Source organism: Rhinolophus sinicus, chromosome 16 (genome assembly GCF_057876585.1).
Source record: "Rhinolophus sinicus isolate RSI-liver-muscle chromosome 16, RSI-T2T, whole genome shotgun sequence".
Lineage (NCBI taxonomy): Eukaryota > Metazoa > Chordata > Mammalia > Chiroptera > Rhinolophidae > Rhinolophus > Rhinolophus sinicus.
The window spans coordinates 45,766,036-45,780,672 of NC_142516.1; the positions used below are offsets into that span (position 1 = coordinate 45,766,036).

The 14,637-nt window shown below is 37.2% G+C and overlaps 1 protein-coding gene across 5 annotated transcripts in view; it reads left to right on the forward strand.

Moving 5' to 3' along the window:
• The window catches only part of CEMIP2 (cell migration inducing hyaluronidase 2), a 70,810-nt gene that overhangs the window by 24,226 nt on the left and 31,947 nt on the right, over window positions 1-14,637 (forward strand). For all 5 annotated transcript variants that reach the window (XM_019730812.3, XM_019730821.3, XM_074330562.2 and 2 more), the window contains exons 5-11: window positions 2,012-2,181; window positions 5,220-5,408; window positions 7,001-7,170; window positions 8,451-8,660; window positions 9,006-9,211; window positions 9,350-9,419; window positions 13,333-13,461. In XM_019730812.3, the coding sequence (XP_019586371.2) occupies window positions 2,012-2,181; window positions 5,220-5,408; window positions 7,001-7,170; window positions 8,451-8,660; window positions 9,006-9,211; window positions 9,350-9,419; window positions 13,333-13,461 (1,144 nt within the window). The remainder of the gene's footprint in view (window positions 1-2,011; window positions 2,182-5,219; window positions 5,409-7,000; window positions 7,171-8,450; window positions 8,661-9,005; window positions 9,212-9,349; window positions 9,420-13,332; window positions 13,462-14,637) is intronic.

Consider the following 14,637-nt stretch of genomic DNA (forward strand, 5'->3'; position numbering starts at 1 on the left):
ATTTATGTTGTTGCATGTAGTCCTGGCACATTTTCATTACTGCTTATTTTCTATTGTTTGTTTATTTCACAATGTATTCACTGCTGGATATCTGGGTGGTTTCCCAGTTTGGACCTCTGTTATCAAAAGTGCTTCTTTGAATGTGTTTACTCATCTCTTGATGCACATATGCATGCATTTCTGTTGTTTATAGATCTGGGAATGAAGCATCATGGTCTTTTCAAAGTTAGACTCCTACTTGATTTCATTATCCAGTAACACCAGGGGTTACAACTTTTGTTTCTTTGTGCCATTCTTGTTCTAGATTTGTGTGATTGTTAGCTATGACTATTTTGTGTCATCCCCCCTGTTTTTTGGTTACTCTCCTTACTGGTTTCTAAATTCCCTTTAAAATGTGGCTGCTGATTTGATGGAGGAATTCGAGTTATGATCCTTTGCCAACGTTCCATTGCTTTGACATTATCTCCAGTGTGCATAAACATACTCCTTTGAAGATAATGTCCTGGTGCACTGAAATTTTCCTCAAGTGGAGGAGGGAAGTAGGAGTGTTCTGGAGATAATGTCAATAGAATAGAACATTGTTTTATAGTTGCTGAGGCAGTCCTGGTAAATAAAGGAAGCCTCTGATATTTTCCCTCTCTCCCTCTCGCACAGGAGGTAATAAATTGAGACATTCTTCATTTGATTCTTGCTGTTGTGTCAAGGAATATAAATAGAGCTATAAAGCATTGTCAGGCAAAGAGTAGCTAATCCAGACAGGGGCGGAGGTGAAATTTATAAGGATGTAGGCATGCTTTGGTTAAGTTTTATCTGTGACTATCCGGCCATCTGTCTGGCATAGATTACATTCCACCCCCCCTCACCCCCACCCCCTGAAAAGGAAGTTGACATTTTTCTTTTCATGTTTTCAACTAGGAGTCTTAAGGCACATTTGTCTTTGTTATTTATTTATTTTTGGTAGAGTGTGACCACAAGTTAAGCAAGGCACTGGGATGTTTATTACAGTATCACAGGAAAAAAAAATGGCATTTTCAAACACATTGCTTTTAACAAATAGACACAGCATGTAATATCTGTTGGATAGTGATTCTGCATCTTTGATTTAAGAATGTTAAGAAGCCAGTAACCCAGTGGATCTCAGCCTTACTTGTACACCTGAGATTTAAAAAAATCCAGATGCCCAGGGCCCACCTTAGATCATATACATCCAGGATTCCCAGGTAATTGATGTATAGTCAGGGTTGATAACTACTGCTCTAACCTCTGACGCTAACGCAGGGTTCTCAGCAGCAGCAGCAGCAGCAGCAGCAGCAGCAGCAGCAGCAGCAGCAGCATCTCCATCATCTGGGAACTTGTTAGAAATGCAGATTCTCTGACCCCATCTCAAACAGAGGGTTCAGCCCAGCAAGCTGATTTAACAAGCCCTCCAAGTGATTTGATGTCTATTGATGTTTGAGAACCACTGCTGTAACTCAGTGGTTCTCAAGTGTGGCTACACATTCATACCATCTGGGGGACTTGAAAAACGTACTAATTCATTGGTCTGGGCTGGGTCGGACCATTGATGTATGTTCTGAAAGCTCACTATGTGATTCTGTTATGCAGCTAGATCGGAGAACATTGAAGAAGAGAGATAAAAAGAGAGCAGGTTTTAAAAGAAGGAAAAAATTGTAAAAGAAGGAAAAATAAATGGGTGTGTGGCCAGAATGATAGTGAATGTAATGGGTGTGTACTGAAGAAGGAAGTCAATGATTAATTGAAGTCACAGTAACTGGTGTGTCACCTGTTACAGAGCTGGACTAACAAGGATTTAAAATCCAGGTGCATTTCTTTCTATGACGTCAATTACTCAGTCAAAGTTTGGATTTGCAATCTCATATGGAGAAAAAGGTGTAGGGATTGACAGAAATGAAATTCGGGAATTCAACGGTACCTGACCTCACATCTGTGTCAGGGATTTGGTTCAATACTATCACAAAAAATCAAATGCACATGCTCTTTTTCCTTCTAGGCAAGCTTGGGCTTTGGTTGGTGTCATTGATGGTGGAAGTACAGCTTGCAATGAATCTGTGAGAAACTATGAAAATCATAGCAGTGGAGGAAAGGCTCTTGCACAGAGAGAATTTCACACAGTGGACGGTCAGAAGTTCTCTGTGACAGCGTATAGTGAATGGATTGAAGGTAGGCAAGTACAGTTTATACCCTTGTAAGACATTGGTAAGTATTGTGACAGATTTTTTTTTTTAAAACAGGTATTGTATTCAAATGGCATTCTCAACTGGTTGAAGGCAGACTCTATAGTTTCCTTAATGTACTTGATCTTTTAGACTCAAGGGTTCTTTCTTGACTAGAGAATGATCTGTTCTAGATTGCACACCCTCAACTGGACTTTGTTCATGATCCTTGGGTTAACTAGTGGAAATGGATTTGTTTCCTGGATTGGTACCCATTGAACCAATCTGGGTGTGATAGGGTGAGTTGTGCTCTGTGACAATGAACATGATCTTGTACTTGGCCTCTTCTCTTTATGCGGATATGTCAGCAGATATTACTTTTGAGCCCATAAAGATGGATCCGGAAATATTACTTTGAGGACTCGTTACATCCTGATCAAGGATGGTGGGGCGCTTCATATTGGAGCAGAAAAATGCCGCTATAAATCCAAAGCGACAGTTGCCTCGTATGGCAAGTCAGATGAAGTTGAAAGTATGCCAACATTTGGCAAAAGATGTATTGGTGTGGAAGCCGGAGAGACAAACTTCTCATTTTCTTATCTTATGTGTTTATGTTCTTTCTGCTAGTGTTCATTTTGTTTTAACCTATTTTCCTCTCTTTAAGTAACTTATTGTAAAGTTATCTCTTGTCTACATTTTCTTTAATGTACTTTGAAGTATAATCCATCTTCCAGAAGAGCTATACTTTGTTTGACTGATGCCTAGCACTGGGTGTTTAGGGTGCTTTTGACTTTTTTCTCTTGAGGCTCACATAATTTTTTTTTTTGTGCCAGATTTTTGGCTTCAGGTACAGCGTGGCAGCTTCCTGTCGGTGCTTGCCCACAATGTTTCTTTTCCACCCAAACATTTTACTCAAACAAATGAGAAATGAGTAAGAGGTGCTTTATTATGTCTGTAATTATCCAGAAAGGCTTATTCTAGACTGTGCTCATACCCCTGTTGTTAGTAGCCATGTAGCAAAGTGTTTATACAAAGATGGATGTCTGGTGAGAGAATGCCTAGGTTCATGTCCCAGCTCTTTCACTTGCTCCATGTTGGTGAGCATGCAACTTGAACTTCCTCACCTTCAGTTTTTTCATCTGGAAAATGGAGATAATAATTGAAACTACCATATAGGGCTGCTGTGAGTATCAAGTGTGAAGTATAGGACGTTTAACACTGTGTATAGTAAGCACTCAGTCAGTACGTGTTAGCTATTTTAACGATGGTACAAACATGATTTGGGTTATAGTAGTGTATTTTGTATCATAATTAGAGAAAGTCTTTTGCTTTAAAACAGACAGACAAGTAGAGTTCCTATCATGTCACAGGAACTTTTCACATGTTGCCTCAAAAGCAACCTTCTGGGTTTGGGGTGAGGAGGTGGTGTCTATTATGGGCAAAAAAGCTGGAATCAAGCCTCAGCTTTCTGCCTCCACAAGACTATACTGCTTTTTATACCACGTCGTGGTTGCCTCTGGCAAAAAGCATCCGTGGGTGAGAAGTATTTCTTAGTAGAAATTTGGACCTGCATGAAAAGTTTAGTACAACTGCCTGCAGTAAGATTCCGGGCAGAAGATGATTACTGAAAAATTTTGTGTCAACATTTCCTCTGTGGGAAATTTTGTTTTCATTTCCACATTGCTGACGACTGGATGAGGGTACGTTCTAGCTGTCTCTCTATCGTAGGATATTGTTTGTGTCCCATGTTCTCAATGACTCTTACTTTCTGGAAGAGGTTAGAAATCCTCTCCAGGAAGCAGGGAGGATGAACTCGTTTCCTTTCATACTTCCAATTCAGTAATGCCGATAGGAGAAAATAGTAGGCAGAATTTTCTTCTAAAGTAAAAAAAAAAAAAAAGTGAGGAGTTATGGAATAATACAGATCTCCCCCATCTAACCTTCTGGGTTAAAACCAAAAAACCAAAAAACAGAACCTAATTCTAACGATCGTTTCAGTCAAAACTTATTTATCTAGTCTTTTAAAACAATTTTTGCTTAAAATCATCCTTTGGTCATATTTTAAAGCATTTTTGAAATTTGTATGAAGTTTTTGTGAAAAAAATTAATGTTTAGTTGTCCTGTTTTAGATAATTTTTTTGGTAAGCATCTGAAATTTGGGGTAGTGATTGTTGTTATGGTCACAAAGTTTTTATTAGCTCTGTTCCTAACCTATTTATTTGATTCTTGGGAAGGCAGAATAATACGTATAGAGGTTAAGGAATTGGGATCTGAATTAGATTGGCATTCGCTTATGGGGTCTCCCATTTTTTAGCTGTTATTCAAACTCCCTGACCTTTGGTTTTTTCATGTCTAATGCGTATTGTATTTCCTATTTCTCAGTTGTTTTGATGAAAGGTTATTATGTGTGTGAAGTCCCAACAACTTTTTAGCTCTTATTAGTATTATTAGTTGTTATTATATTATGATTTGGACAAAATTTTATTATAGACTTTAGTATCTGGATGTAATAAACATATTAAAAAAATACGTTACCTTTATTAGGTATCTCTTTTCTTGGGGTGGGGGGGTGGAGGTGCTTTGTAGAAATAGAAAAGCAGGGTAGATCCCAGTGGAAAGGAACAGAATCCAAGACTTGATCAGGTTCGGTTTTATCAGGATAGTTGTGTGAAGGCTGTAAGAATATCCGTATTATTCCTTGTGCCATGCCTGAGTTTTCCTTCTTTTGATTCCCTTAACTTAAGTAAATGTATTTTTCTCACTCCTCTTATTGTCCCTTAGAGTCATTATCTTAAAGGAGTACCAGATCAGTATGTTATATTCTGGTGAGGGGTGCATGGGGCTCTTTCCTCTTGGCGGGGTCTCTATTAGCATCTTTTAATCATTAGTATCTGCTTAGTGACTTCCACATGGTTACCATTAGTAAACATTTTCTGACTTGCATTTATCTTAACTTTTAATTTGTTAATCTGTGAGTGGGTTGATATTAAAAAGACAAAATTCCTGCTAATAATGCACCACTTTCTTTTTTGCTTTGTGGTTTAGGCGTTTCTCTTTCAGGTTTTCGGGTAGAAGTTGTGGATGGAGTGAAGCTTCATCTGATGGATGATGTTAGTAGCTGGAAACCCGGAGACCAGATTGTGGTCGCAAGCACAGATTATTCCATGTACCAAGCAGAGGAGTTCACACTTCTCCCCTGTCCAGAGTGCAGCCGTTTCCAGGTCAAAGTCAAAGGTATTAGACCACTCAGAATGCTTTTTGGGAAAAACTTTTTTTCTTGAGATTTGATTCCTGGAGTCTTTTTTTTTTTTTTCTCAATCACCACCACCACCACCATCACCACCACCACCACCACCACCACCACCACCACCACCACCACCACCACCACCACCGTGTGTCATGCTTGTTTCTTTGTTTAAAATATGCAGACTAGGTGGATTGATTGTTTTCCAAAATCCTTTCCAACTTCTTATTAATTTTCCACTGTCAAATAATAGTAAACCCAGCCATTCAACCAGATTAGTTTGTTTAATAGAAGTTTGTCTTCTTAATTAAAAAATATGCATGGTTTTTGAGTGCCTACTTCCTGACAAAAAGTAGATCTCATTAATATTAAAATGGAACCAAAAAGTTACTTTAATAAGACTACGTTTCCTATCATAATTTTGAATAATGTATTATTTTATTTTATTTTTTTTGAGGGAGAGGATGCACATGAGATTCTTACTATAAACTATCTTTAGAAAGAATGGGTGACATTTATCAGGTACTTATTCTGAGCCTGGTAATAGGTAAAGCTTCTTCTCGCATTGCTTCAGTTACAGAATTCATTCTACATGTCACTCATTATATTCCTTTACTTGCTACTGTACTCAAGATTATACATTTATGGTACAAAACCAGACCTTACAGTAACTGTTTGATAAGTATCCACTTAATGGATAATTTACAGCTTAGAAGTTTAAGGGAAAATTTTTTGCTTTAAAAAAAAAAGGATGATTTGCTCACTTAGCACTTTTTCTCTGTGCTTCAGTGTTGTACTTTTCCTTCTTGATAGTACAGGGCATAAGCGGAAAACAAAAGAAAACAAAGCAAAAATCCCAGAAAATTATGATACATCTGGCTTTCATTTTGTTTGGAAATTCCCACCCTTGTTAACAAGTCTGCATGATAATGAATCTCCATGATCTCAACTGCTTGATGCATTTGTAGTTTTTTCCCTGAGTTTATATAATAAAACCATCAGAGAGAAGCTCATTATTAAAGTATTTTTAACTTCCAAAAAAGTTGGGAATTTAAAGAATGCATAATATGAAAATAAGAAAGATGGTAATTTCTGTACTGTTCATGTGGGAATGCCGATTACTTTAGCTTTGAAGTAGAAACAAAGACAACTTGACACCCTGTTATCAACATCTACAAACCATTAGTTTTTCTGGACTCACCATGTATTTGGCTCTTCATGTGTCCTCAGGGGAGTAGGACCAGAGCATATGGACAGGGACTAGAGAGACACATACATTCTTAAGTAGATTCCAGATTATTGGTGCTGTGTAAGAGAGAATTGAGCTTCAGGAAGAAGCAAACTCTGTGTGAGGATTTGACAGTTGGTAGTGAGGGTTTGGGCATTGGGTGGGTGGTTAACTAGATAATCTTCAAAATCCTTGCTTTTGGGGATTCTGTGATTCTGAGGTATTAAAGAATGGAAGCAGACAATAAATTTTGATAATGTCTTGGGGTTACAGAATAAATAGGACTGTCTTTTTGATATAAGTTCCATGTTTTCTCTGTTCTAATGTTCTTTTTCCCTTGCCCACACCAACTAGAAACCCCTCAGTTCCTGCACATGGGTGAGATCATAGATGGTGTAGACATGAGAGCTGAGGTTGGAATTCTTACCCGGAATGTTGTAATCCGTGGAGAAATGGAAGACTCATGCTATGCTGAAAACCAGTGCCAATTCTTTGATTATGATACCTTTGGGGGCCATGTCATGGTAGGCAAAAGGATTTGATGAGTTCTTGGAAACCCTGCTTGCTAAATATATTTGAAAAAAGAAATCTTTCAAGTTTTGGAATGAGATCTATAAGGGTATTAAAAAGAAATCATACTTTATTTCTCTATCAAATGGCAAAGAGGAGATTTTTAGATCATTAAAAGAAAAAATTTATATGTTCATTTAGTTGACGTGGACCTATGCTTAAGCCATTTAAGAATCGTCTTACAAAGAATTAATATATTGGGAAGAACCAATTATAGAGAGACAAAAACAAAACAAAGCAAATAACCTTGGTATGAAAGAATCAATTAGTTCTTTTTAAAACATGATATTATGACAGTATAAGCAGTAGCAGTATACATATACAAAATAGATTTCTGCAAAAAGAAACATATATATATACACATACATACATACATATATATATATATAGAGAGAGAGAGAGAAAGAGTTTTTTTTTTTTTTTTTTTTTTTTAAGGAGGGGGCAGCTCACAGTGGCCCATGTGGGGATGAACCAACAACCTTGGTGCCACCAGCACCACGCTCTAACCAACTGAGCTGACTGGCCACCCCTGTAAAAATATTTTTTTATATGCAGATTTTTATTTTATAAAAGTATTGAGTGCTTACTGTGTGGTAAGCTTTGCTCTGTGTACTTATTTATTGGACTTCTGGGTTGCGTTTTGGCTACATGTGTTTTAAAATTAGTTTTTGTGCATGGAGTGGGCTATGCTTGTTAGCAACATTTCTGTTACACTGATTTCTGAAATGTGGGTCAGTATTATTTCTCTGTTTTTAGTAGTATGATTGAAAATGCAGTGTGTAAAAATAATGAGAGTGCTCCAGTTGTGGATCACAGAGGAATTTTTAAAAAGAACTCTGAGTAAACCATATTATGTGCTAACAAAACTACTCAGGGATGATTTAGAAATAACTATCAAACTGTAGTGGCAGTTACAAAAGAACAACATGAGACTGGAACTGACCAGAATATGTGAACAAATCAAAACACGTATACGGAAATCATTTCTGCAACTTTCCTGGTTATATTTCCTTTTATTCCTAATAAAATGCTATTTCTATAGCTCTTTCAAGCAGTCACTTATGTAAAGGAGCATTTGCTAAATTATTAACTGGGGATCTTGGAAAATAGGATAGGAAAGACAATAAATATTTTAATATGTATTCTTCTTCAGACATGTTCTATTAAAACATTATATTTTGCTGCTTTCCTATGATGAAATTTATCATTTGATTTTGGTTACCTTGTTTTATAGATAAGGAAAAATTTTACTTCAGTCCATCTTTCTTATGTGGAATTGAAACACATGGGTCAGCAGCAGCTGGGACGATATCCTCTTCATTTTCATCTGTGTGGAGACGTCGATTATAAAGGAGGATACAGACCCGCAACATCTGTGGACGGACTGTCTATTCATCACAGCTTCTCCCGATGCATCACTGTTCATGCGACGGATGGCTTGCTTGTAAGTAGCCTCACGTTATGTTGATGGATATTGTTGAAGCAGTTATCTCTCCTAATTCTCATGACATCTCAATTTTAGATAAGTAAGCTTTGTACTACGTGTCTTACACTATCTTGATTTTACTGAGAATTCAACTGTTTTTCTGTGTGAAGGAAGCCTACTGTTTTAGCTAACCAAATTATTCTCTTCAGAGATCAATAAAACCTGACATTTGACTTTGCCTCTTCAGATAAGATAAAAACTTCTTTTTGCATTTGTACCAACCATGCTACACTAAATAGCACTTGTTACTTAAACCACAATCAATCTTGTTACCAATTACATTATACACTTGTATTTTTGCAGATAAAAGACACCATTGGATTTGACACACTAGGTCATTGTTTCTTTTTGGAAGATGGTGTTGAACAGAGAAATACTTTGTTCCACAATCTGGGCCTCCTCACCAAGCCTGGCACCCTCCTCCCCACTGACAGGAATAACTCCATGTGCACCACCATGCGAGGAAAAGTGTTTGGAAATTACGTCCCTGTGCCTACCACTGACTGTATGTGAGTAGTTGGCAGAGAGGAAACTTATGCATGATGATCAAGGCCTTTGACTTTGGAAGAAGAGGTTTTGGGGGAAGTTTTTAGGGGGCAGGATTTTTCATGATGAATATTTAAATCACCTTAAAAAATGCCTTGCAGGGCTGTTTCAACTTTCTGGATTGCTCATCCCAACAATAATCTGATTAATAATGCGGCTGCAGGCTCACAGGTAAATAATATTGAAGTGCTTTCAGTTTTTTTATATTCATGTTTATAAATATTCTTTGTATATGGATGATACGTTATGGATGTAACATAATGTGTGGCAATCTGCCGCATCACATTGTTTTCTGATATTACTTGTTGATATGATTCTTCTGTTTCTTTTAAATCATTTATGCCATAACTCTTTGAAGCCCCTTTTGAAACCCTCAAGGTATTTTACCCCATCCCTAGCTGAGAATGTCTCAGATACCTATGTTCCCTTTCTGTCTCTGAACCTCTCGTGCATGTAGGGGTCTCTGACTCTCTTATGTATGTGGGGTTCCCATACACATGTATGTGTTAAAATTGGTTATTTTCTCTTGCTAACCTGTCTCATGTGTGTTTGATTATTAGACCAGCCAGAAGAACCTTGAGGATAAAGGAAAGTTTGTTCCTCACCCACAATAGCTCTAGCCATAATTAAAAGTATGCATAATGATAAAATATTTTAACTTTTGTTAAAATGCCCATCAAATGGGTAATAGAAAAAATATATATCAATATTAAATACCACATTGTAAAAATCAGAACAAAGATGTGGCCATAACCAAATAATAAAATGATAAAATATTTTAACTTTTTATAGCATTATATGAATTTTATAATGCTCCATTTATTTTTCATCATTGAAGCAAACTTTTAAAAGAATCTTTGTATTTCACTGGAATATTTTTAATACAAAATTTTAAGTTTGAAATATTTAGTAATTTCTGCATCATGAATTTTTCCCCCCTTCTTCCGCCTCTCCCCCCACTTTGGTTCAAGCCGTTGTTTCTCAGTCTAGTTGAGTAGGAGGCAGTCGGTCGCCAGTTGGCAGCTCACGGCACCTCTTGCCGGCTGCCAGCTGCTCACAATGGCTGCCGGCCACTCAAGCCGACTGCCAGCCACTCACACTGGCCAATGGCCACTCATGGCAGCACACAGCAGCCTGCAGCAGCACACAGCAGCCTGCAGCGGCTCATAGCAGCTCGCGCTGACCTCTGGCTGCTTACAGCAGCCTAGCTACAGGGAGAGCCATTGTTCACAATCTTAGCTCACTGGCCCATGTGGGAATCGAACCTGAGACCTCGGCATTAGGAGCACGGTGCTCCAACCACCTGAGCCACTGGGTCGGCCTGCATCATGAATTTTATTGAGTCAACTCATTAAAATTTAGCTCAACTTACCATTTTTAAATTTTCAACTTGTTTAACTGGTGCCCATCAAATGGATAATAGAAAATATATATCAATATTAAATACCACATTGTAAAAATCAGAAGAAAGATGTGACCATAACCAAAGTTAAAGAATTATGCATTGTCCCAATAAAATGATCTTGTCTGTGTAAAAGAAATCATTTATGCCACTTAGTATCTTTGAGTACAGTAAGATAGATGCCAAATGGAAGAAAAGAGATGGGATAATCTTTAGGGTTATGTTACTTTCAGAATATATTAATGTGTAAATGTACAGTCTTTCTGGCTTCTTATATTTAAGCAGGAGTGCCTGAATAACAGAGCATTTCAGTTTTTAGTGTTGATGAACAAAGAAAGCTTTAACTTTCCTTTATGGGAATGGATTATTCTGTAGAATACTATGACAATTGTCACTCTGGTCAAGGGGCACCTCCTTTTGTTAAATGCAGGAATCATACACACCTGGGGATGTTATCTCCATGGGAAAGCGGCTGAACTCAACTGTGTACCTTAAATTAACTGTGTGCCTTGAATTGTTTTACAAACACAAGAATAACTTAAAAAGAAAACGAATGCACTATTTTTGGATGGCAGAAATGTCCCCTGGATAAGCTAGGAAAAAGTTTACATTTATAATTGCGTGTGATTTAAAACTGCTGATTTATAATATAAGCATGAATCTTTAGATACTATACTATTATGACTATATCTGTGCTAAATATTCATATTTCTACATCATGGCTATTAAGATTTTAAAAAGGAAAGAAATACCTAGCATTGTTTTCCAGGGTGAAGTAAAAGACTAGTTGAAGGGAGTATTTCTTTGAGGTAAATAGAAGACAGGCATTACTAGGTGATGGTGAAATTTACATCTGTGATTTTCGTTAAAAACATGAAATTCTTATTTGACAGGGTAGATACCTAGACATTTAATCATTTCTGATTTCCATTCATTCATTTTTTATCAAATATTTGTCAAGCCCAAGTGGGGTTTATGTTGAGAGCTTTTAATTGAAAGGTGAGTTTTTGGGTAAAGATGACCAAGAAGGTGATGAACAATCTTACCCCAGGATCATCTTCTGATCTATGTTACATTACAAATGACCAGCCAGAGCAGAGATTCATTTTAGCTGTTTTCAGAAGTCATGGGGTGAAGATCAAAGCAAATTATAAATAGTCCATGAAAATGGTAAAGTGAGATTGCCAGCAACCCGTACTGGGGCTCATGTGAGAAAAAAAGATAGCAGGTCTCTAGCTTCCTCATCTCATGCATGGTCTTCCTTTTCATTCAGTGAGTTCTTTCTTTTCTCTGTAGAAAAACTGTTCCAGTAATGTTTTGGCAAGGGTGTTCTTCCCAAAGTCAGTCAAACCCCTTCGACTTGTACCTTTCCACTGCCTTTTACAAAGTACCCTTTACCTGTGTTGACACCGCAGTGTTTAACAGGAAACAGCTACTATCCCTTTACCCTCCTTCCTCCACCTCCATCCCCAAACTGCATTATATCTTGGGAGGGTTCACTCTGCTCTCAGTTTCTAGGGCTATGGTATGGAGCCTTCTCCACAACACCGCAAGTCTTTTTCCGTGGTCTGTTTTGTGTCCCAAAGAGCAGGGGTAGCACACACACTTTTCAGAGTAGTTTATTTTTTTTTTTAAAACCCATCTATAAACTTACAGAAAAATGTCAACTATTACATTCATTTTGGTGTGTAGGATATATATACTTTTCAAATTCATCTCTCCTCCATGCTCCCAAAAGACTTCTTGTTACAGCGAATATAGTACTTATTACATATGTTGTGTTTTAGTTCTGTCTGTATTTCCCATTAAACTATGAATACTTTGAGAATAGTCTTCCTGTACACGTAGCACACAGTGGGCACTAAATAAATGTTTGCCAAATTTGAACGAATACCATACTTTTGGACTATCTGTTTAAGTTTTAACAACCTGTTTAATCAAAGCTCCATCACGTGAAGTGTCCTTCACCTGGGGCTGGTTTTCAATTAAATTGTAAAATAAAAAATAGTCACAGGGATTAAAAACATTTAGTTTTGACTTTTACGTATTATTTTGAGTGTGAAAACATTTCAAATCGTTCTGCTCCTGTTAATACTGAAATTGAACAGACAGGATCCACATTGAGACAGCATCCTGATTCATGCGTGTGGTGGTTTTTTTCCCTTGGCAAAAATTTGCCTCAGGACAGGAAGGGCATTGGAGTTGTTTGAAAGAAGTCAGTGAGCTCTGCAGGTCAGCGGATAGTTGTTTAATAGGTATGACTCATCTATTGATCAGGTTTGGAGGTAAACAGAAAAAAACCCCGTATTGCTAAAAAGCTGTGCTATCCCGGTCACATGGGACGGAGCAACGTTCGTGTGGTTCTAATTCTGCATACCTTTTTGAAGTAGATAATAATGGGAACGTTATTTTGAAAATAAATTTTGCTGTCAGCCAGGTATTTCTATCTTTTGTCCAACCCTGCAAGCAAAATTAAGTTTGCTGTTTGGAAAAGCATGATGCAATTGCTTTGAGAGTGCGAGATGAGTACCCAACTTTTTACAGTCAATCCCTAACCTGAAACAATGAGTAGTTCATGTTAACAAGATTAAACTTGCCTGTGAAGAGCTTAGTTTATGAGTGAGTTTCATAGAGTGGCTTTAGAAAAGGAGGCTTTTAATGACCTTGGCTTTTTAATTATAGGATGCTGGAATATGGTATTTATTCCACAAGGAACCTACTGGGGAATCCAGTGGATTGCAGCTCTTAACGAAACCAGAACTTACTCCATTGGGTATATTTTATAACAACAGAGTCCATTCAAGTTTTAAGGTAGGTTTGTGAGTTTTAACAATCAGTGCGTATGATTTACAGGGTAAAGGATAGACTACTGTGATTCCAACTGAGCAGTGCCAGTGTTAGGGAGATCTTGTTACCAGAGAAAATAGTTTATGATTAAAAAGAGCAGACTCCTAACCCTTCCGTGTTCAAGATGTACATATAGCTTTCTGTTTATACACACACAAGAATATACACTCACACACATGCACATGCGATCTGAATAATTGTAATAATGGACTTGATTCATGAGTCCTCATCTTCGCTCTCCCTCCCTCTCACCTTTTTCCAATCTGTTCTATTATTACATGTTTCTAGGGATGTACACATTAGGTAATGTGCTTCTGAGGATTGAAAAGCATATTTTCTCTCTGTGCTGATAAAGTGTCCTATGGGCATTTAATACTAATTATGTAAATAGTGAAATATTGTGTAAGAATATTTGACCTAATTTAAAATGACACAGGTCAAGTAAATGAAAGGCCATTTAGAAGGTCTAATTTCCGTGGTACCTTGGCCCTCATCCCTCACCCCCCTGGTGATAAATACATCTGGTTCATTTTGTGCTTACAAGGCACTTTGATATTTTCATTATATGATTCAATGTCCAGAGTCTTTACTTTGATGTGATTGATCCACATCAAAGTTCAATTAATACTTTCCGTTTATGATACTCACAGGATCCTTTAAAAACCTAGAGTTGTTATAATTTGAAGACCTTAGAATCACTTGATGATGTCTTGAGAGAGAAAAAAACTTTACACAGAATTATGATTTTGTGAGCTGACTAGCTGATTAAGAATAATTATTGAAAGTAACATTTCAGAGAGGAAATCTGCAAATTTTTTTATGATAGGTGGTATAAAAAAACACTTCATTCTAATTAGACCATGTGGACATGTAGTTATCTGCTCTATTAATTGTAAGCATGTTAGATGTAAATAGTGAATGGAGGATTAGGTTTTAATTTGTTAAATTTGGGACTGACTATTCAGATACTTGAAAGCCAAAGGACATTGAATGCTTGGAGTCCTCGGTGAGGAACTTGTCATTTTTTATATGAGTTATAAATGTACAAACACTGACCTCTATCTGTGGTTTCAGTTGCTTATGCCTCTCAAATCTAGTCCAGGTCAATTACACCTACCTGACTGCCTCTGATTACCCTTT